General features: G+C 34.7%; 2 protein-coding genes across 4 annotated transcripts; one reads left to right on the top strand and one right to left on the bottom strand.

Moving 5' to 3' along the window:
- Positions 1 to 7,234: 7,234 nt before the first annotated feature.
- On the bottom strand, positions 7,235 to 11,886 carry LOC104089680 (nudix hydrolase 16, mitochondrial-like). 3 transcript variants are annotated; one of them, XM_009594630.4, is made up of 4 exons: positions 11,571 to 11,886; positions 9,557 to 9,671; positions 8,811 to 8,894; positions 7,235 to 7,676 (listed from the first exon to the last, which is right to left on the bottom strand). In XM_009594630.4, exons 1-4 carry the CDS (start codon positions 11,639 to 11,641, stop codon positions 7,407 to 7,409), a joined length of 540 nt encoding a protein of 179 aa, XP_009592925.1. In that variant the 5' UTR covers positions 11,642 to 11,886; the 3' UTR covers positions 7,235 to 7,406. The 3 variants fall into 3 exon arrangements, with proteins under 3 accessions (XP_009592925.1, XP_070051040.1, XP_009592926.1); XM_070194939.1 differs by having other exon boundaries at positions 9,557 to 9,680; positions 11,571 to 11,828; XM_009594631.4 differs by lacking the exon at positions 11,571 to 11,886 and adding an exon at positions 10,240 to 10,906.
- Positions 11,887 to 18,380: 6,494 nt separating this feature from the next.
- On the top strand, positions 18,381 to 23,138 carry LOC104094416 (phosphatidylinositol 4-phosphate 5-kinase 6-like). Its single transcript, XM_009600348.4, has 8 exons — positions 18,381 to 19,834; positions 20,598 to 20,765; positions 20,884 to 21,043; positions 21,248 to 21,364; positions 21,457 to 21,650; positions 21,828 to 21,964; positions 22,160 to 22,238; positions 22,563 to 23,138. The coding sequence occupies exons 1-8, from the start codon at positions 18,678 to 18,680 to the stop codon at positions 22,849 to 22,851; spliced, it is 2,301 nt and encodes a 766-aa protein (XP_009598643.1). The 5' UTR covers positions 18,381 to 18,677; the 3' UTR covers positions 22,852 to 23,138.
- Positions 23,139 to 23,611: the final 473 nt, after the last annotated feature.

The following is a 23,611-nucleotide window of genomic DNA, read 5'->3' as shown; positions in this document are numbered from 1 at the left end:
TATTAATGACGTGTTGAGGTTCCTCTTGCTCAATCTGCTTGTTGGAGTCCCTATTCCTGAAATGAGTTTTGGCTCGATTCCTCAAAAACTCTCGGAGGTGTTCGTTGTTGAATAACCAGGCTACTTCCTCTCTTAGTTGTCCGCAGTCTTCGGTTCTGTGGCCGTGAGTGCCATGATATTTACATATTAGGTTGGGGTCCCTTTGGGCAGGATCAGATTGTAATGGTCAAGGCCACTTAGTATCTTTGATGTGACCGATGGCTGATATGATGGCGGCAACGTCGACATTGAAGTTGTACTCCGATAACTTTGGTGCTTCCTTAGACCCGATGGGTCTGTAAAAATCGCTTTTGCTCACGAGTCCCCAGTTATTATGACCTCGTTCGCCTCTTCTTTCACTCCTCACAGTGTTTCGTCTGAACCCATTACCCATTCGATCTCCATTGTATGGTTGATACCGATCTCTATTCGATCTTGGTTCACGATCAATGTCTCTTTTGGATCTGTCATTAGCTCTTATGGGATAAATGGACCTGGAAGGGGCCTCGAGCTAATCGTCTTCGACCTTGATTTTGGATTGGTATTAGTTATGGACGTCGGTCCAAGTTATCGCCGGGTATTCTATCAAATTTTGCTTCAACTGCTGTGAAGCCAATGAACTTCGGGGATTGAGTCCTTGGGTGAAGGCCTGAACGGCCCAATCATCTGCGATAGGAGGCAGATCCATCTGTTCCATTTGAAACCTCGATACGAATTCCTTGAGCATCTCGTTATCTCTTTGCTTTACCTTGAAAAGGTCTGATTTCCTTGTATCGGCCTTGATGGCCCCGACGTGCGCTTTTACAAAGGCATCTGCAAGCATAGCAAACGAGTCAATAGAATTAGGGGGTAAGTTGTGATACCATATCATAGATCATTTTGACAAGGTCTCTCTGAACGTTTTTAGCAGAAGGAATTCGATTTCATCATCTTCCAAGTCGTTTCCCTTGATGGCACACGTATAAGAGGTCATATGTTCGTTTGGATTAGTTGTCCCATTATACTTCGGAATTTCGGGCATACGGAACGTCTTTGGGATCGACTTCAGAGCTGCACTCGGAAGGAAAGGCTTTTGGATAATTTTTTTGGAATCCAGGCCCTTCAGTATCGATGGCGCTCCCGGGATTTGGCCGACCCTAGAGTTATAGGTCTCCACCTTTTTGTCGTTGGTTTCGATTTTCTTTTCTCCTGATTCTACCCGTTTTGTCAGTTCCTCAAGCATATTTATTATCTCGAGGTTGATCCCGGGTTCTGCTTGACCCGGTTCATCTATGAACGGTTCATTTTTGCGGGCATTTTCCCGGGACGATTCGGGCTCAACTCTGCTGGGGACTCGGCTTTGGTTATGCAACTAGGCAATCGTTGCCTGTTGAGCCTGTAACATTTCGAAGATCACGCGCAAGTTGATTCCATCACCTTCGCCGTCGTATGTACTCCGGGCTATCGACCGGGCTCCCCTGCGAATTCTTTTTTCGGGGTCAGTAGGCAAGCTTGCTTCAATAGCCATGTGTGAGTTGACATCGATTGGATCAGCGACTGGGACTCCGTTGGGGACATCAGGGGCACCTAGTTGCTGGGTACCACGTTGTTGTTTTCACCATGGTGGCCGGACTCAACATCTACCTTCAAATGGCAGATTGGGAGTTCGACATTTTTAATTTGACCTGAAATTAAAAGCTCAAAGAACAAGTGTAAAATAGAATATGTTATGGAAATTTGTATCAAATTGCCATTATTATCCTTAGCCCCACTGTGGGCGCCAAACTGTTTACCCTAAAAAACGGATAACAATTAAATTTTTAAGTGGTTTTAAGGATACGTGCATTAATTCAATACAAATGATGAATTGCGTTAGATTAAACAGATAAAAGACGTAATAAATTGTCAAACCAATCAAGAGGAGTGATTCAGGACTTAATAACAGCTTAATGAAATGTCTGCCTTCGATCCTGAGCTCACGTTACTGATGAATTGATGGACAAAAGTAAGAACTTTGAATAACAGAGAAAATAAGAATATATTTCCTTGGTATGCGTGTTATAGTGTGTCTAATGAATAATCATACCCCCTTATATAGTAGGGGAGTTTTACCCTAAGTGCAATTCCACGAAAAGTAAAAATCTTCCGTTTAACTAATCTCCGATTTACTGCCGATTCGTGCCGAGATTCACGCCGTGACATTCGATTGGTCACGGATATCACGGCCTTTTGTTGGTCATGCTCGATTATTTGGTAATGCTCTCCGAGATTTTTGGGATTCGAACCGATCCTGGGGGTCGTGGCCCTGATACTTCCGAAGGTAGACGTTTTGCCCGGACCCCGACTTGAGGGGTTCCTTGCCTCGATTACGGTCCCTTACAGTCACGTCTCTTCCTCCGTTTACTTCATCAAAAATCGAGGCGTCCCATGGGCTCGGTTTCACCCGTACACAATACTTAAATAAGTTATAAAAATATTTGATATTACGTGAACCTTTTTTTATCGCTGTCCTTTTCAAATTAAATTGACCTCCATTAACTTCTTAAGCGTTGAAGTTTAATAAGAAGACAAGTTTAATAATAAGAGTGCTAATATGAAAACATCAAATTAATCGGATTAGTCAATTAAAAAATATCTACGTAACTCAACAAAGAGAACGCGCCAAAACTCATTAAAAAAGATCTAATGATATAATAAATTTAACCATCTTGTATCATTATACGTAAAATCATAGGAGTACAAATTAGGAATAATTGCATCTTTCTAGATCGAAAATGGAAAGCGCAAGAAAAAAAAATGACAACAGCAGAAAATATTAAAGTATTGATATTTAGGAAGATAAATTCTCCCTAGCTAATAGAAGGAAAACAAAAGAAAAAAAAAGTGAACTGTGCACAACAGTAAAGAAAAAAAGAATTCCTATCAGTTGCAATTCTCTTCCTTTAGTTCCTAAATTGTAAACAACAGATTATCTGTATACATACATATATACAAAATTATGCGCTAACATTAATAAAGTAAGAATATATTGATTGTTTCCAAATGCCTATACGAATGATACATCTGAAACTGAAAGCGAATCTCACTAATTTCTTAGTACTGACATCGTTAATTGAAATCTTCAAAGATAATAATGATAAATTTTAATAGGTTAAAGAGAGAGGGAAATATAGTGGACAATTTGTAATTTAACTATAATTGTATGGTCCACTTTATCAATATTGACAGTTTTTTCTGCATCTTTTCCTTTTCCAGCGCCGCCTGCCAAGGGAGCTAGCTGCTTCCCAACTAAATGACATCTTGTACTTTCCAACACAAATAATTTAATATTTTACCATTCTCGTCCAATAATGTGAAAATGCAACTTCTGGAAGATACGTTAATTAAATTATTAGCATCAAAACGATATTTGTATTAGCCAATTACCTTGTTGCTTCGTGATTTTCATTATTGAACGATACGTTAAGCAGTATATAACAAAATTTATTAGGAGTACTAGCCAATCACCTTGCAGTTTAGTTATCTTCATTCCTTTTTTCTTAAAAAATATTCTTTTCACATTTTGCGACTTTGACACGTAAATTCATACTTTACATTGTAATTAGAAAGACAACAATCATACAGTTATTTTAGACTTATATAGTCTATTTGGCCAAGTTTCTAAAATCTGCTTATTTTGAGAAGTGTTTTTTTTAAAAGTGATTTTCAATAAAGTACTTTTGGTGAGAATCGGTTTGTGTTTGACTAATTAATTTAAAAATCACTTTTGAACAATAATTAGTGTTTGACCAAACTTTTGCAAACTTTTTCTAAGTGTATTTTTCTCAAAAGTGCTTCTCAGAAAAGTATTTTTGGAGAGAAACTACATTTTTCTGCTTCTCAAAAATTGCTTCTGCTTCTCCTCAAAAGCATTTTTTTCCTTCTAAAAGCTTGGCTAAACACCTCAATTTTTGGCCAAAGGCACTTTTGGCCCAAAAAAAAAAGCTCGGCTAAACAGGCTATAAGTGTATTTTTCTCAAAAGTGTTTCTCAAAAAAGTGCTTTTGAAAAAAAATTACATTTTTCTGCTTCTGCTTCTCCCGAAAATTACTTTTTTCCTTGTAAAAGCTTGGCCTAAAGCATTTTTAGCCAAAAATAAAGCACTTATTGGCCCAAAAAAAAAAGGCCAAACAGGCTATTAAACGAGGAGAAAGAACATCAAGCTAAACTTCATATTACCAAACCCCATAAAATTTAAGAAACTAGCTAAATTTCCTAATACCACTTAGAAACACAAAACTAGCTACTCATTGACAGGATGATGAGATATCAACAAAAAGAATCCAAAACATCCTTTCATTACCTTCCACATATGTTGCTAAAAAATATTACAAAAGACATATTTCACTTAAGAGTACTATATATAACAATCTATATATCAAGGTGTAAGCAAATATGGTAAAGTAAAATATTGAATGTGGAAAAAAAAATATGAATACCAAGGGCTAGATAGTTTCTATACAAAGTTAAATGCATAAGTATGATTCAAATGTCCCGTATTATTCAATTTGCGACTGATTCCGTCGCAAATATATTTCGATCACGTGTTTTCCGACGGATTTGGCGGTCGCAAATTTGCTATTTTTTAGTATTCTTCATCCCTCATAAATCTAAACCCTTTGGAGCACATAATTTTCAGCTTAGATAGGAAATATCTAAGTTTTGAGATGTGAGTGCCAGGGTTTTTGAATTTGGAGTAGTTTCTCGCAGCGAAACAACGGTTTTGCTATGAATAAAAACTAAGATGATGGATCAATTCCCCCTCAATGCTTTCTTGGTTGAGCTTGTCGCACATGGCTTGCTTAGTTCATTTACATCCTCTGTATGGTTTGTAGGTTATTACACAAGGGGAGGTTTACCCAGTGCACACAAAGTGCTCACCACAAAATGCTCACCCGAAGGGCAGAGGCTATGACAGGGATTGTAGCGGCTGCGGGTTTTCCCTGTTACCCAAAAAAAAAAAAAAACTAAGATGATTTCCATTTCGTCAAACTCTATCATTCTGGTGGTTTGCAATTGGAGATTGTAGGCCAAAACTACTCCTCTATTTACATCACTGATGATCAACTCCCCATTTAGTATGCCATTGGATTCCGATGGCAAAGCGCATAGTTCGAGAAGTCAAACTTCACGGATTGTCGTCCTCAGACCCCATTTATAATTATTATCTCATATATCTATTGTTGCCACACCCATGCCGGAAATGCAAATTTGCGGAACGACACATGGCCTGACGTCTCAAAAAGGTGCATATGAGCATGTATACTTGGCAAAAGCTGGTTATTACATTCTTCTTCCGGATGAGATACGAGACGAAAATTCTCTTTTTCAACGTCAAATACTGTTATAGATGATTCGCAAGAAGCGGCACAAGTAGCACAATAGTCACCACATGCAGTCAGTCATCCAATATATAGCATCCTTTGTCCATGTAGGAGTTCCCCCATAATCTAGGTACTAAATATGGGACATCACAAAGCTTTTCCCAGCATGTTTTCGTTTCAGAATCATCCAAATTATCAGACAATAATATGTTAAGAGGTCATCTATAAGTTATCCCTAAAAAAAACTTTTAACTCTATAAAGATTTGAAGTTCATGATACTTCCATCTAACCACTCTAGTTCTACATCTCCTTTTCTTTTGCTTGCTTTTGAAGAATTAACCCAAATAGCCGCCCCTAATAACTTATAATTAAAAATAGTTGGTGGAGATATAATATATGCATAATTTATGTATTGTATGTGTATAATTGTGTATAATTAATGTATAATTTGTATATATGACTAGAAAAAGTAAACAATTAATATGGTCGGTTATTTATGTAAAGATCCCGCTTTTTCCCAAAGTAGATAGCACACAAAAACAATTAGCTTATTGGGAAATAAGTACTTCGTCTGCCTCGAATAAGATGGAATTGTCACTACTTTTGGAGTCAAATAAAAGACTCTAACTTCTGGTACTTCTATGTGATTCAATTTCTAATATATAAGTTAACTGTAAAAATATTTTAAAATCTAATATTCACATTTACACCGAAAAAATGTACTTAGTGTTCTGGAGATTGTCATCTTCCTTAAGTCGGAATAGTAGTATTTCTCGAAGAAAAAGATGGACAATAAAATTTCAACGTAATAAATAAAGTAGGAAGCTTCTTTGACAAATCGGAAAAATCAATAGAAAGAAGTTTAAAGTTCTTTAATTCCCACATTATTTTTCTGAGACCATCCGTAAATCATGATAAGATTGTCATTTTTCTAGATATATTTTCTAGTCCTCGATCTTTCAAGACAGATTGAATAATGTTAAATTCGAAAAAAGTTATAAAATTAAGCAGTACTTCTAATCTGACTTTGAGATTTCTTTCAGTTTCAGGTCAAGTAAAATAGGTAATTGAAGTTCTTTTTCCTTCATAACAGAGCCTGATTACTCGCTAATACAAACCTTCTTTTTTCCCTTCCTAATTATATCAAGGGAGGGGTGGAGGGCGAAAGGAATACTATATCGCTGATGGAGTTTGAACCATCCACCTCAATTCCGAATCCAAAATCTTTTCTTGGTCGGATACCATATTGAACTGTGTGATCACTTAATCTAAATGTTTAATCTTTTAAAGCGAGATGATCACACTTTAATCTAAATGTCTTCTACTGGTGGCTATCACATGTGGCATGTCTATCAGCAACTTTATTGAAGAACCAAATAATAGTTTCTGCTATAAAAATAATTTTGCCGCCACTTATAGCATTCATCAGACAACTTTAAAATGTGAAGCATACACATAGTGAAGCCTCTTCAAGAGGGTTCTTCGTCGGTAAATACTTTGCCCGTACCCAATGTTTACATCAAACCAAACAATTTAACCTTAGTAGTTAGTATAAATTAAAATGAGAATACACGGTTAGGTGACAAATGTGTGTATGCGAGATACACATCTTGCATTCATCGTTTTGGTGTAATCACAGGGTGCGGGTAAATTTTTACCATTATTTGTCCTCCCACTAGAGAGTATTGATAATATATTGTGTAGACTGTTCATAATATGCTTGTCATTATTATGTCCAAGAAATGAAGAATAGATCATGAAATTGTAGTTACACAGAAAAGCATCATCTGTTAATCTGACTAGTATGGTTAGTCCACTACTTGTGTAACCAAATGTAGTTAGCAAGAAAATGATGAAGATGGGAATAATTTTCTTGTTTCTTTTCTATCTGGTTCTCCATCAGTTTTCTGGGAAAGCAATGAATCAGTTAAAAATCATCAAAACATGGTTCAATATCTAAAAGAACATAACTTCAAATTGGTCTAAAAACCTTCAATGTTGGTCAGGGAGGAGTAAAGAGAAAAACTAGTCCTCGTCGTTGTTAATTGTGCTTACCATACCACCCTCATGCCACTTCAGAAATCCTTCCTCAAGAGCCTCTCTCATCCATTGGTGCCGGCAACATTCAATTGCCTCAGGAATTGTCAGCCAACTTCTTTTCCGGCGGTTCTGTTCTGGCCAACAATCAAGCTCTTCCTTTACAAACAAAGCAAACATGGCAGCTCTACACAGACCTTCTGGACTGTACTCGTCTTGAAGTGTTTTGCTTTTAAAGAGGTAATATCCCAAAAAATGCTGAAAAGAAGAGGTATAAATCCCACGGATTCATGGAAAACAAAAATACAAGGGAATCACATAACTTCTACATATGCTGACCTACAAGTTTATTTATATAAGTTACTTGTTTAAAAACAAAAAGTTGACCGACGACAATCTAAACTGAGACAAGTATATTTCTTTAGTAAGTTACTATGATAAATTTAATATTACTGTACTTGGACCAATTAATGAACTTTAGCTTCGACTCTTCTAAAATATTCTAAAATAAAGTTCACCCTTCATTAAATGTTATTACTTGTGTTGTGCGGACTCTTCAAAATCCCAGCCGCACCCGTGTCAACACGTCATGGGTGTGGGTATGGGTGTGAGATCCATACCGGATTTGGTCAACTTACCTTGGGTACTTTGACTACATTCTATGACCAAGAAGTACAGATTGATTGGGCATTTGGTTTGATTTTTGGGTTTATGTCATATATATATAGTTATATTAAGTATGAGAATGCTTTTCTATTATGTGATATAAAGAATAAAATTTTATTAGTTTTAGTTCAATAACTTTTACTAGTTGAAATATAGACTTTATATAGTCGTAATATACATTTATAAGCCATACCCCGACATCCCTATCCGAACCGGATCCATACCCCGACATCCCTATCCGAACCTGGATCCATACCTCCGAATCCTAAAATTCATGTGATGAAAAATCCAAACTCTAGATCCGCACATGAATCGGATACTTGCACCCGAGTCCGAGCAACATAGACTATTGTAGTTCTATTATTTTTATTACAGACGACAGTAGCTTTCTTTGGAAGAGAGAACTATATTGAAGTTCTTATCACATCACGATGCTAAAAAGGAGCAGGTCAGAATTAGTATCATATTGTAAAAAGTTCACCCCATTAATAATAAAACAACTTACTGAGCAGAAAGGAGTAAAGATGATTAAGCAACAAAAAGACATGACCACATCCAAAGCTCATGGCAGTGGAAATGTTGATTTTGCCAATGTGGTCTACTTAACATGCAAAATACATCTAGCAAAACCCACTAAAGCATGGTGAACCTCCATGCGGCAGGGAATAACTTATTAGTGTATCCAAATGCTACAGAATAAATGAAGATAGGATACAACAATCTCACCACTAAATCCCCACGAACTCCAGCCTCCTCTATGGCTTCACGAACAGCTGCCTCTTTAACTGTTTCATCATTTTCCCACCCTCCCTATATATACAAAGACAGAGATGTCAATTAACAGCACTCATAGACATCTTGACAGCTCTAAGGCAAAATAAACATGAATAGAAAGAGCTTATTCTCCAATATCGTGGTGCTGCTAATAACTGAAAAAGCAGAAACCGGAACCAAAAAAAAAAAGAACAATTAAAGAAAAGAAGAAGAAGTCTATCAAGTCAAGTGTAATGTCTGAAAGAAAAAAAGGAGAACCAACTGTAAATGCCAATTCACTGGTTCAAGTATGCGCTGATGCTTGTCTACCTTTGATTGAATAAAATACTAGTAGTGCTACCAGGTTGCAATGCAGCAACATATAACTAGCATAATTAGTCATAAAGAGAATGAAGCATGTGAAACATGGTTACTGTATTTTACAAGAACATTAAAGAGTGAAGCTTGTCAATCGTCAACGTAAAACTTGGTATTTTTTTCGTTGTTAAACTTGGTAAGGTTCAGTTTCACGGTGGAGGAAGAATGTCAGCAAATCTCTTAGTTATGAGGTTAAAATACAAAGTGCTAAAAAGGACCTTACGATCAAATCCATCAGAAGACAAAGTCACATAAGGTAACTTAATGATAGCCCAAGAAAACACTTTAATCATTAGAACTACCTTAACATATTGCTCGAAATCCAATAGAACAATTCTCACCTTCGGAAACAGAAGACCAGGCCCGCTTGTTGAGTTTATCATCAGTACTTCGACTATCTTTTTGGATGTGTCACCACCATTTTGTTCCGTATCCCTGAACTTAAACGGAATACACCTGCAGCAACTCTGGTGAGAATTCAGAATAGACAGGTTCCGAGAAAATATTATTCTGATTTCAAATGCAAACCCAGGAAGTTAAAAAGGGGTAGTTGCCCACTGTTTTCACATCCTTTAAGAATTAAAAGAATTTTGACAAATGAAAGTCATCAACAAAAGTTCCAACTACCAGGGGACTGAAACCCATAATAAAGAGAGATTGAGAGACAACTTTAAGAGACATGCTTAGTATTTGATTGGAAGAGCTAAAATTTCAGATCTGAGCTTACTTTAGGAGCCAAAAGATTAAGAGACTTTTGCTCCATAAAATCCATATACTTCTTCTATTCTAAGAGCATAATTTCCGATACTTTCTAGCCACGGAAGGATTTCTCTTGTGTTCCTGAACTTTTCTACTTTGTGCTGTTGCTTCTCTATAACTTTTCTAATCACACATCACGTATTCTATTACATCACATACCCTTAGAAGAGTCCGAACAGCAAAATACTCGAAAATCAACTATCCTTAACAATATAGAACATGGAAGATCCAGTCACTGCAAGTGCTCAGTGCTTTTCCTTCTCACCTTTTTGAGCTTAGAATAATCTCATCGCATGACTGTCTCAGTGGAGCCATGGTACCAGTTTGATCGTGATAGGGTCAATGGATTCTTTGTTCACTGCTGTCAATTAACTCTGCACTCATGATGATGAAGATAACGAGAGATTCACTACATGGTTTTTGTGCTTCATTTATGTTTTATGCCATGGCTTATGAGTTATGACTCCATCTCGAAGGAGATGTTAAGCAAAATAAGAACCAAAACTAGATATAGAGCAAGTGTAATGAGAAGGATAAGGATAGCTACCTTCTGATTGGATCAGCAAAAGAAATTACGATAAGAAGAAACAGCGGGAAACAAAAATTATTTCACCCCTATAAGTCTATAACCCCAATTCTGATTTATCTTAAGCTTATCCAATCACAAACCGCCTCCAAAAGAAATTATAAATAATGTTGAATTGGAAAACCAAAAACATAAAATTAACTCAGACCAGATAGGGCCACCCAATTCCTACATTCCAGATTTACAAGATTCATTGTTTTTCTTTTACCTCCTCAAATTTTACTTCTTTTTTAATAAGCAACTTAAAGAGAACAATGGCAGCCTATTCCAACATGTCTTAACAGTTCTTGAGTACTACTCTTTAGAAAAGACTTCAACTTCTTCTTTTTTTCAATGACGGTAGTGTACGGGTACACTACCGTACAACAACAACAAATCCAGTATAATCCCACAAGTGGGGTCTGGGGAGGGTAGACCTTCATTTTCTCTCGTGCCGAGGGTCTACTGCAAACAATCTCTCTACATTCACTGTAGGGGTAAGGTCTACGTACTATCTACCCTCTCCAAACCCCACTTGTAGGCCAGTTTGCGGCATGACTATTCCACCGGGTATCTGCTACCACCACGAGCACAAGTATTGGGTCTTGGGCAAATTCACCAAGTATTTTCTTTTTGCCCCCGCTAGATTCGAACCTGAGACCTCGTGGTTCTCCATCAACTTCATTGGTCACTAGGCCACACCTTAAGTTACAAAAGACTTCAACGTTTTTAAGACACTAAGCTTTATTAGTCTACAAAAAGCTAAAAGATTGCCCTTTTTCTTCAAATCAAATTGCACAAACCCAATACCTCAAGCAAATTTAACAAAAGAAAAAGCTAAGATAAAGAACTACAAATGCCTAATAACAGAAAAGGACCGAGCACAAAATCTTGAAACTTAGAGAAAAATCAGATACCAAAAATACCCACATTCAATAATAAGAACCAAGCAGAACCTAATGAGCAAAAAGCAAAATAAATCCAAACGAAATAGAGAATAATTAAATAAGGAAAAGGAAAAAGAAAGATACCCAGCAATGAGTCGATAACCTTCTTCATATCGCTGTTGATGCCGACCCGTTCGAGCTACCAATTCAGACATTTATATTCAAATATCTATTAATATATACAAAAAAAATTGCTAAAGCTGGTAAATCCAATAATGCATAAAGCCCTTAACCATATTTATCCCTTCTGCATTGTAAAAATTCAACCTTTTTTCTCTTCATAAACAGCAAAAAAAGTTGTTCCCATTTTCTTGGTTTTGTCAGAAAAATTGAGAAACAATGGTGAAAAGAGGGAGAAAAAAGGGAAAAGGGTGTTAAAAGCAGCGCATGAATCGGAGCAACATGGGGTCTGACGTGGTCAGTCAGTCAATTTTTAAATATTTTATTTATTATTATTACTGTAAGTTTTTACTTTTTTTTTTGTTTTCAGTTCGCTTACGAACTTTTTGTGGATACTTGAAAAAAACATAGAAATAAAAAAGTAAAAACAAGGAATAAAAAAAAAGAAAAATCCTTGTAGAAAAATTCACGTTGTTTGATTTACAACCTAGTGGATTTTTGCCATAACATTCGAAACAAAGACTAGACCCATCGCCAATGAGCTTACTGTTCGTACTCTTTTCGTCTTAGGACAATTCAAAATATTTGACACAGTATAAATTATAGAGTATATACTATATACTTTCAAATTGTTTAAAAAGATAAATTCATTATATTATTTACATTGTAGTAACTTTTACTCAAATGTTTTCTATTTTTTTAAACCAAAAAAATAATATTATGTTATATCATCATTAATATATTTTAGAACAAATTAGGGTATTATCGTTTTTAGCCCGCCCCAGAAACTATTTACATTTGGTAGCCGAAAAAGTGTATCAAATTTGTATAATTTTTGTATATAACATACATAATGTATATATATACAAAAATTATACATTTTTTCGTCTATTATTTTGAGAGTGTTATACATTGTCATTTTTCCAACAAATTACACTCCTTGTCTGTTGGGCCAACAGATCAACTGATTTTGGCCCATATTTTTGTTAGATCTTGATTTTAATGATGAAAAATAACGTATTCTTATTGCATGCAATCAAGGATCTCTGAAAAGTAGACGTTGTGAAGCAGAATAATCAAGGAATGAAATATGAGCCAACTAAGGATCAGGGAAGCTATCTAAGGAAGGAAGGCTAAGATAGCATAATCAATTTAGCGGAAAATCTACTTCTGATTTTTAATCACGAGCATCAAGGAATATCACAATATAATCTTGATCTCCAATCATGGACGTCTAGGACAATCACATCAAACATGTTGTATGGAAGATCTGCAAAGCCAATTAGTTACGCTATTCAAGGGAACCATGCCTATCACACCGAGCTTCAAGGATCAACAATAGGAAAGTTCTAACCTTATTCTTGGAAGGAATCAATTAAGATTCACTCCAAGGATCAATTCATTTGGGTTGCCCATCTCTCGAAAATCTGCTCCGGTCAGAAGATCGTCCCTCAAGACATATATATACTGTCAAAGGCTCAATGAAAAGATATACTTTGATCGAACCAACTTCAAGCTTTTTGTTCTATCATTGTAGTATTGTAATACTTCGTAAATTTGAACTAGGTATGGACGTGTTAAATGAGTATTAATATGACATCTTAGACATATGAATTCCTATCGGGATGAGTATGGGTGGAAATACGTATTTTGGAATCAAGACGGAGAGTGGGATGCATAAGATTCGATAAAATTGACTAAGTTTATGAAAGGTCTGTTTTCTAGAAGGATCTCGTGAAAATATGTAAGGAATTTGGGAAAACCTAAAACATGTAAGTTGTGTCTCTTTGAAATATCTTTCCAACTATATATTGTGGAGCCTGAACGGATCTCTGTATAAAAAGTTATGTACATTTTACTGGACAATGCGCAGTATGCGGTTAGGTCTTCAGGTGTGCGGGAGCGCACCTGGGGGGTCATTTTAAAAGCCTTACTTCATCCCCCACACCCCAAAACACAAAAACTTGCTCTAAAAAGAAAAGCTCTCAAAAAACTAACGCTTCAAAGATCCCTCCACCATCCAAGGTAAGTTCTAATGGTGATCCTAAGTTTATTTCAATTCTCCAACACCTTATTAACATGGGTAAACCCTTCAAATCATTAGATATTCGATTGGGACATCAGTTTTGAGAGACGAAATCCTAGAACTCGAAATCAAGAGGATTGAACGTCAAAAGGTAATATTTTCACCCTCTAAATGATTATAGCATTGGATTAATGATTATAGACTCTAAATTCATGAGATATGAGTTGATGGTTTTGATTGAAAAGCATGCATGATTATATGTATGGGTTGTTAATTGTTGATATTGGTTAAGGGTGTTATTTATCTTATGGATGATGAAGAATGATATTGATTATAAGAAATGTGAGATTTTAGAATTTATCTCGACGCAAGAGAATATGTTGTTGGGTGTAGAAATATCATTAATGAGGGTTACGAGGCTTTACGTCCATAAAGTGTTTGATGAAATGTTTAAGTGATCAAAACATGATTATTATTGCTAATTTGAAATCCCTTTGACTTGTATTGATATAGATTAAAGTTGAAAGGGTTGGCGAATATTGTATTATGATCAAGAGCAGAAAGTTAAGGTATGTGAGTCTAACTCTCTATGTTTGGGAATATTAATGATTCTCCCTATACTACTATCTTTTACGACGTTACTAATTGCCTCAGAAATATAGTTAAGCTTAGTTCCTTGAATAGTTGCAGAACTTCTATTCTCTAGCTTCGTAATCCGTTCATGACTTTTATTCCGAACGTTGTGAGCTCAGTGTGTAATCAATATAGACTTGTGTTTGACGCCCATGAGTCTCGGTCTAGATTACTTAGCATGCCATAAACAGTTGAAGCATAAGTTTTCATAATCTATTCAAGAATACTTGTCTGAGTTTAGTCCTATTCAGTATTCTAGTATTATGTAGCTCAATATGATTCAATATTTTAGCATCATGTATTGTAGTATGATTCTTAGTTCCTGAATTTAAATTCTTGAATGTCGAACACCTGTATTTGGACCCGAGGCCGCAGTTTATGCTTTATGCATGTTTGGGCCTAAGACCACAGTTAATGCTTTATGCATCTTTGGTCCTGAGGCCGCAGTTTATGCTTTATGCATTTTTAGGTTTGAGGCCGCAATTATGTATACGTATACTTGGGCTCGAGGCCGCAACTTGTGCATGTATATATTGGGCCTAAGGCCGCAATTTATTTATTCAGATAAACAAGTTGTTCATCATTCAGAAGAGAGAGTATTCATATCCTTACTTCCTTTGTTCAGTTTAGTTATCAGTTATCAGTTATCATTTCAGTTATCAATTATCATTTCAGTTATCAGTTATCATTTCAGTTATCAGTTATCATTTCAGTTTTAGTTTCAACAGTTATCGTTTCAGTTATCAGATATTAGTTATCACTTCAATTATCAGTTCTCAATTTAGTTTCAGTTTCAGCATTTATAGTTCTTTCTTTCAGTTGTTTTACATACCGGTGCAATTCAAATGTACCGACGTCCCTTTTTACCCGGGGCCTGCATCTCACGATGCAGGTAATGATTTACAGGTTGACGATTCAGAGCGCTAGGATTCTCGTACCAGTTATTTGGTGAGCCCTAGTTCTTTTGGGGCATTATCATTACTTTACAGTATTTTAAAAATTTACGGACAGTCAATGTTTTCAGTACTTCATTAGAGGCTTCATAGACTAGAGTAACAGTTAGACAGAGTCGCATGCTTTTCATGTTAAGCTATGTTGGCTACAAATATGTTTCGAAATTGTATTAGTATTTCCGCACTTTGATTTATATTATTTAGACTTTCAATATATCAACATATTTAAGTTTATCTCCTGCATTCAGTATGTTATGATATCACATGTTGATTAAGCTAACCTATTGATTCGCTCGATTACATGTAGTTAGGCACCGGGTATCGTGTTATGTCCAGACCCAGGTTCGGGGCGTGACAAGTATATTCTAGATTTACTGTGTAATTAGTGGAGAGAAGAAAAAGAGGAAAATCACTGATAATGCATTGTATAAAAATCGTAGAAAGTCACTTGTGCTCTAAGAAGCAGTTGGTGTATGCTTGTCAACATTAACTCACGTGTACCGAAAATTTTCAAGGAACTTGAAGAGAGAACCCTCTTGCAACCCAAGGGGACTGGACTAGGATTCATATTGAATCTGAACGAGTATTAAAATATCTAGTATCATTTACTTTATGCCCTTTACTTTCTGTATTTACTATTTACCTCACATATAATCTTAGTCTTCTAATTGGCAAATCAGTTAATTACTTATAGCCTGTTTGGCCAAACCGCACAAATCAGCTTGTTTTGAAAAGTATTTTTTTTTTCTCAAAAGTAATTGTGGAGAGAAGCTACTATTTTCTGCTTCTCCAAAACTGTTTCTATTTCTCCTCAAAAGCCCTTTTTTTCCTTCCAAAAACTTGGCCAAACACTTCAACTTTAAAAAAAAGTATTTTTAAAAAAAAAAAGTACTTCTAGAATTGTAGAAACTTGGTCAAACAAGCTATTCGTCACAAAAAGAAATGATAACAATCCCCCCTTCCTTTGTTCTTTCAAATTTTGCTTTTAATCCCGATTGGCCCAGGTTATATATAACGTGAATTTGTTTTTTCATCCTTTAGCCCACATTATTATTCCCACTCCATTACACCCTACTTAGCTAGCCTCTGGATGATGAACTTGAGGAGCTGAGGTTTCAAATTGTGTCTAGATCTAAATTTTATTGAAGAATCACACCCTCCTTAGCTAGTGAAGGACGAAGATTTGACTTGGGTGTTAATAGTTATTTGGATTGGGTGTTGTTCCAATCGAACGAAAATATTGAGAGGAGTTCAAATATTAAATTTGAAGTAATTTGGAGTTAAATTTTAGAAGAGTCTCAAGGAAGAGACAAGTTAATTTTTGTATAATGATGTATAATATTGTATATTGGTATATAAACACATCTTGTACACTTTTATACACCTATATACATATACATACCTTGTAATAAAGTGTATAACATTATTGTATAAAAGTGTATAAACGTCTGTAGATGAACTTCTTTTATGATTTTCAGTTGCAATTCTTGTTGAAAACAAGTCCAAATCTCCATTAAATGACTTTAAATTTTGTAAACAACCTCTTATAGACTATTTCTAACTAGTCTAAATAACACCAACTCCAAATGGTGAATTACCTCAAAAATCTAAATTTCACTACCCAAATAAATTTGTTTGTTGACTAATGTTTGAGTCATAGTTATGATTCGTAAATTGGGTTACAAGCTTGATGTTTTTTTAAAAAAAAAACTACATAGCGATTTCGAAAACGTATTTAGATGAACTTATATAAAACAAAAAACTACATAGAATTAGCTCTTATTTGCTCTAATAAATATTTGCACGTTAACATGGACTTATATAGATACACAAGAATTCCAAATTAAATAACGAAATAAATAATTCAAGAAACATTTTTCCAATAAATAATCCTTCTTACCATAAAAGAATCCTACAAGATTTTTTACTTTAATAATCCAATTTTAGCCCAAATTTACTTGGGCGGCAAGATGTTTTTTCTTATATTTTTCAGCCGCATAAAATGTCATATACGTAAAAACATCAAATATAGCTGTTTTCCGGTTTAACCAGCCCTCCTTTCAATCACCCAAAGGAAACAAAATGGCCAGGATTCTTTTACTGGGGAGAACTACAAAGTATAGTGTTCCCAAAAATGAGTGTCTCAAAATCTTATATTTTTGTATATCAATGTATACTATACATATTTTAAATATATTTTTTTTATATATTTAACCCGCGGATAATTATTTTTGGCCAACCGTCCAATTTGTAAATTGCCCTTTTCACAACTCGAAATTAAAGCATTATCCAACCATAACACTTTTCATATATATATATATATATATATATATATATATATATATATATATATATATATATATATATATATGTATATATATAGCTACCCTATGTCAAGGATGGTCAAGCGCACACCCTTCGCCGAAAATTATACTGCGTATATAAGTCAAATACTGCTTTATATGGCTATATATTATATTTTGAACACCCTTAACACAGTTGAATGAAGCGGTTCAGGGTGTTCAAAGTGACTTGTTGTTCACGGTTTTAAAGTTTTACCCATTTTATTTGCCAAAACTAAACGGAGACCATCATGTATGGTCTATTTGATTCTGTTTCAATCTAAAATTTTTTCTAATAAAACAACTCTTAAAACTTAAAATTTATATATAAATACACAACTAATCTTAAAAGTAAATTTTTAACTAAAAGTTATTTCTTAAATAAATTTTATAATTTAAAAGTCAAGTTCTACAAAAATTTCTTCAACAAAAGCTATCTACAAACTACAAATCCTCTCGACTCACTCTTTCCTTTAGTTTTATGTTTACTTTTATTAGCAAAATTTTTAATGTTGTCTTTTTGTTATTTTAATTTTGATTTATAAAATTATAGTTCTATTAATTTTTTGTTATTGTTTAGCTAAATATTACGTAGCTTGATCTAATATTTTGGTATACCATTCATCGAACAAAAATAATTATTGACTTGTTTAAAATTTGAATACCCTAGATGGATAATTTTTTCTTTTTTTTTTTGGTTATGAAAAATGCAAAGGAAATAAACTGGAGCCCTCTCAAATTTCATAACCAAAAAAAAAAGAAAAAATTGTCGTAGTATTTTTTCTAAAACAATATTGGAAAAAATGGACAAGTAATACGTATTATGTTCTTGGTTTCTGTTGGTTGTCTCCTTCATTACATCACACGTAAGGAGGAGAGAGAAAGAGATACACAATGGATCAAGAAAAGTAATACAGAGTGATCTAATTTCTATCTCTGCATGTTTGAACCACATCGTTAATTTCTAGTACTTTGATCCATTTTTCCGAAAAAAAAAAGAAGACAAAATCTGTTGTCCTTTTCACTAGTATCCAATTAAAAATATTGAGCAATGACGAAATCCATGTTGAGAAAATATTCATCACTTTGATCCTGAAAGAAAAAGAAGAATTATATAATGAAGGCATTGGAAGCAACCGTAAGGAAAACACAATTGGTAGCCAGAAAACGAGCACACACAATTTTCGGCACGTATGGACCAACTCAGGTAGATGAAGAGCTCAATAATAAAGAAAAAGAAGAAGAAAATACTAACGAAGGATACAAGAATGGAGAATTATATCACTCAGAAAAATTTCTTCCAAATGGAGATTATTATACTGGATATTGGGTCGATAATGTACCTCACGGACAAGGAAAATATTGGTGGACAGATGGATGTATGTACGTAGGAGATTGGTTTAGAGGTAAAATGATGGGAAAAGGTATATTTAGTTGGCCATCTGGTGCAATGTATGAAGGAAATTTCAAGAATGGTTATATGGATGGAAATGGAACATATACAGCACCAAATGGAGATACATTTAGAGGTTGTTGGTTAATGGATTTGAAACATGGACATGGTGTTAAAGAATATGCAAATGGTGATTGTTATGATGGGGAATGGTGTAGAGGATTACAACAAGGAAATGGAAAGTATACTTGGAAAAATGGGAATTATTATATTGGTGAATGGGAAAATGGTATAATTTGTGGGAATGGGAAATTGTATTGGAGTAATGGGAATTTATATGAAGGGAGTTGGGAAGATGGATTGCCTAAGGGAAAAGGGACATTTAGATGGGGTGATGGAAGTTATTATGTTGGTAATTGGAGTAGAGATCCAGATGAATTAAATGGTACATTTTATCCATCTGAATCTTTATTAGAAAGAGGGAATTTTGAATGGGATCCTCAACAAGTTTTCAATGTTGATTTGATGGGATGTACAATTTCTCCAAATGAGAAAGTTTCAATATTGCCTTCACAGAAAAAACTCGCGGTTAGGATATCATCGAAGCCTGTGGACAACAACGTTAATAGGCCGAGGAGGATGTCGATAGATGCAGCAGTAGATAAGGAATTTGGTAGAATGGAGTTATCAGATGGAATAGGAACAACTACTACAAGTAATTCTTGTTCAGATATTGATGCCATGGTTAGTTTGCAAGAAGCTGAAGGATATAAAGGAGGTAGTCCTATTAGAATTCCTAAGGCTGTTAAAAGGCAAGGATTAAACATTTCTAAAGGGCATAAAAATTATGAACTTATGCTCAATTTGCAGTTGGGAATCAGGTAGCTAAATTTACTTCATGTAGAGTTCTAGTTCCTGTTACATTTTCATTTCTTGTACTCCTATCTTTTATACATGAAAAGTCTAAAGAACAACAATAACAATAAAAAACCCAGTAATGTCTCATAATAGGGGTCTGGGGAGGGTAGATAGTATGCAGACCTTACCTACAGTGAATATAGAGAGACTGTTTCCAGTAGACCCTCGGCACGAGGAAAAATGAGAAAAGAGCAGTAACAACAAGCAATAACAATAACAAGATAAAGAAAACAAGGCGAAGGGAACAACATGAAGATAGAAATTTACAATATTCTAATACAAGACTGCCACTAATAACACGGGATGAAAAACCTCGAGAAACTAGTGTAAATAAAGAAAATTCACTATGTCAATTTATCAGTTATTTCAAGGTATTAACTTGCAAATATTACAAGATGTGAACCCTTTTAGTACCTTTAGTTTGCCTATATCTAAAGAATTTTGGTTCTATGCATTGACGATGTAAGACATATTTGCACAATTAGGTCACTTAAATGACACTTGCAGTTAACTCTATATAATAAACATTCATAAGTAGCTTGGAATAAATGGTAATTAAGTGACATGATATAATACGCCAAATTACAATGTTACATGCTTGTCAGTGTATATAAATTAAATCATTTCTGAAAACCTGTAATAAGCTTCTATCGTCTTGTACATTTAGGCTGAGAAGAGTATGTTTTGTTTGTGTATGGTACCTTGTAATGTGAATAACCAATATAGGCATACAGTACAAAAACTTGGTCCAGTTCCAACACTTGATCTGGAGCCATCAGCTTTTGATCCAAAAGAGAAATACTGGACAAGATTTCCACCTGAAGGATCCAAGCATACGCCGCGTCATCAGTCTTGTGAATTCAGATGGAAAGATTATTGTCCCAAAGTTTTCAGGTAATATTGCCTCAGCATGCAATGTTGTAAACTTCATTTCTTTTTATGATTGAACCAGAGTTAGGAGACTTTTATCTGCAAAAAGACAATAAGCATTTTCGACCAATATAATGTCCAGGGCTTTAAGGACGTTATTTAAGGTGGATGCAACAGAGTATATGTTGTCTATTTGTGGCCCCCTCAGAGAGCTAAGCTCCCCTGGAAAAAGTGGAAGTTTCTTCTACTTGACAAATGATGATAGATACATGATCAAGACAATGAAAAAGGCAGAAGTAAAGGTGAGATCTCTAACTTCCTCCATAATATATGTGCTTAATTGCAATGAAATAAGGTTCAAAGTTGTGGTACTTTCCATCAGTAGCGACTTTAGAATTTAGAGTTAGTTGGTCTGCTCTTTATATATGTAGCTTTTCTTTTCTCATACACATGATCCGAGAATCATTATTTCTCTTCTGATTTTTCTGTCAACGAGTGGTCATTAGGTACTTATAAGGATGCTCAACGCTTATTACAATCATTTTCGTTCTTTAGAGAACACCCTTGTGACTAAGTACTATGGCCTGCATTGCCTGAAGCTAACTGGACCAGCTCAAAAGAAGGTATTCACATAATAATACATTGAAAAGTACACTATATTTAGTTGCTAGAAATTATTCACCACTAAAAACTTCCAATCTGTTCAATGGTTTAGGTCCGCTTCGTGATCATTGGAAATCTTTTCTGCACCAATTACACTATTCATAGACGGTTTGACTTGAAAGGATCAACTTTTGGCAGAATGACAGATAAACCAGAATCAGAAATTGATACAACAACTACTCTTAAAGACCTTGATCTAAACTTCATATTCAGGCTACAAAAATCATGGTTTGAAGAATTCAGGAGGTAAAATTTGTTTCCTCAGGTTAACTCTCTACTATTCAACTTTGATATCAATATCTGGTCCTTTTGAACCCACGATTTTTGGCATATACAATAATTTCACAGAAACTCAAAACCTTGAACCTATTAAGTTTAAAGCCTGAATCCGTCTCTGGCTCTAATATTACTTTGAATTTGCAGGCAAGTGGATAGGGATTGTGAGCTGTTGGAACAGGAAAGAGTGATGGACTATAGTCTTTTAGTTGGTGTTCATTTTAGAGAAGGAAATGCTACTGGTACTGGATATCAAACTCCTTCTGGTTGTAAGACACCTATTGGTAGGTGCTAATCTCACAACACTTGCATTTACATTTATTCATTAATGGCAGAAATTATCTTCTAGCTTTTAGTAAATCTTCTTCACTCTTTTGGACAACTCATGTCTTTTACCTGTTAACTGTTAACTTTCCTCATAATCAAGGCTCAAACATTGTTGTAAAAAACAAGAAAGTATGAACTTTTTCATGTTGCAGAAAATGGAAGCTCAGAAATTGAACCAGTTCATCGGTTTTCTCGATCAGATGTGGATCTATTACTTCTTAATGCTGCAGGGTAAGTTTTTCATCTGCCATAACATGTTAAAATACAATAACGGCGTATTATATTTACACCATCAATGCATATAAGTTTAATTCTATCTCAACCAGCCCAAATATACTCTTAATAGTGTGATATTATCCGCTTTCGCCAAGCAAGAAGGCCTCATACCATTAAGATATTCTTACATTTTATATCTAGGCGCCCAATCTTTTCAGCTACCAATGTGAAATTTTGTTCGTACACCCAACACCATCTAATAATTGTAACGCCGCATTTAAGATTTGAATTGTTTTGTTCTACTTCAGTGGATATCAAAGTGCAACTTATTTTATACAGGTTGACTAGCACAAGTTTGGGAGTAAACATGCCTGCAAGAGTTGAAAGGACAAACAGGAAAAATGATTTGGACTTTCAGCTAATAGGAGAACCAACAGGGGAGTTATATGAAGTGACATTATATTTTGGAATAATAGACATACTTCAAGACTATGACATTACCAAAAAACTTGAGCATGCATATAAGTCTATCCAATGTGACCCAAACTCAATCTCAGCAGTCGATCCAATGGCATACTCCAGGCGATTTCGAGATTATATATTCAAAGTTTTTGTAGAGGACAATTAGTAAGGAATATATATACTACTTGTAAGTCTGCATTTTCTTTTCTGAATTTGATGGGAGGACTCCAACAATTTTTGCTGTTGAAGCATTGAAGAAACACTTATGCTTCATGGAATTTTGTCTTATGAATTTTATCATTTTTATCATCATAGATATAACACTATTTTGATAGCTATTGTTGTATAGAGAAAGTTGTAAAAGGAGCAACTCAAATTAACTTTTTTTTGATACTTAGTTCCTTTTGTCAATTAATCTGAGCCCCTTAAACCTTATGGGGTATCTTTTGATTCGTTTGGTTCATGAACAGATTTTATTTTGTAGTTATTCTTCAATGAAGTGTAAACAAAATACTGCAAAAAGGAAAACGCTTATTTCATTTGGAACTTTGTTCACCTAGCTAGAATAGAAAGGTACATTAATTTATCTCATTCTTAAGGGTGGCTAACCAATATAGATTGAGTTTAACTACTTTGTACTGACGTTTACAAATTAAATCACTTATACAGGCAGTTTAGTTTCTTCTTTTTCTCCTTAGTTGCAAAACACCATCGTCGTAGGTTGTGCTTAGAGTTTCTTCTTCCTCTTAGTTGCAAAATAAGTTTGTTAGATTTGTTGTTATTTTGACAATTTGATGATTGAGGTTTGTTCATTGTGACATTTAAAAGTTATATTTCAAAATTGAACTCATTTGGGATAAATTTGAGTGTTGAATCGTGTGTTGGATTGTTAAAATTTGAAAAACAAGTTTATGCTTTAAAACTTA

Source organism: Nicotiana tomentosiformis, chromosome 2, assembly GCF_000390325.3.
Source record: "Nicotiana tomentosiformis chromosome 2, ASM39032v3, whole genome shotgun sequence".
In the NCBI taxonomy this organism is placed as follows: domain Eukaryota; kingdom Viridiplantae; phylum Streptophyta; class Magnoliopsida; order Solanales; family Solanaceae; genus Nicotiana; species Nicotiana tomentosiformis.
The sequence above is the reverse complement of the archived record's forward strand: the minus strand, read 5'-3'. Positions and strand labels throughout refer to the sequence as shown.

What these genes read in the sequence shown, in the direction of transcription:
- LOC104094416 (XM_009600348.4), top strand. Translation starts at nt 18,678, where the DNA reads ATGAAGGCATTGGAAGCAACCGTAAGGAAAACACAATTGGTAGCCAGA. An exon ending in TATTGTCCCAAAGTTTTCAG is followed by an intron (nt 20,766 to 20,883) that starts GTAATATTGCCT and finishes TATAATGTCCAG; the next exon opens with GGCTTTAAGGACGTTATTTA. An exon ending in CTGGACCAGCTCAAAAGAAG is followed by an intron (nt 21,365 to 21,456) that starts GTATTCACATAA and finishes TCAATGGTTTAG; the next exon opens with GTCCGCTTCGTGATCATTGG.
- LOC104089680 (XM_070194939.1), bottom strand. Translation starts at nt 11,641, where the DNA reads ATGTCTGAATTGGTAGCTCGAACGGGTCGGCATCAACAGCGATATGAA. An exon ending in GGTTATCGACTCATTGCTGG is followed by an intron (nt 9,681 to 11,570) that starts GTATCTTTCTTT and finishes TTCTCACCAGAG; the next exon opens with TTGCTGCAGGTGTATTCCGT. An exon ending in CTGGTCTTCTGTTTCCGAAG is followed by an intron (nt 8,895 to 9,556) that starts GTGAGAATTGTT and finishes TTGTATATATAG; the next exon opens with GGAGGGTGGGAAAATGATGA.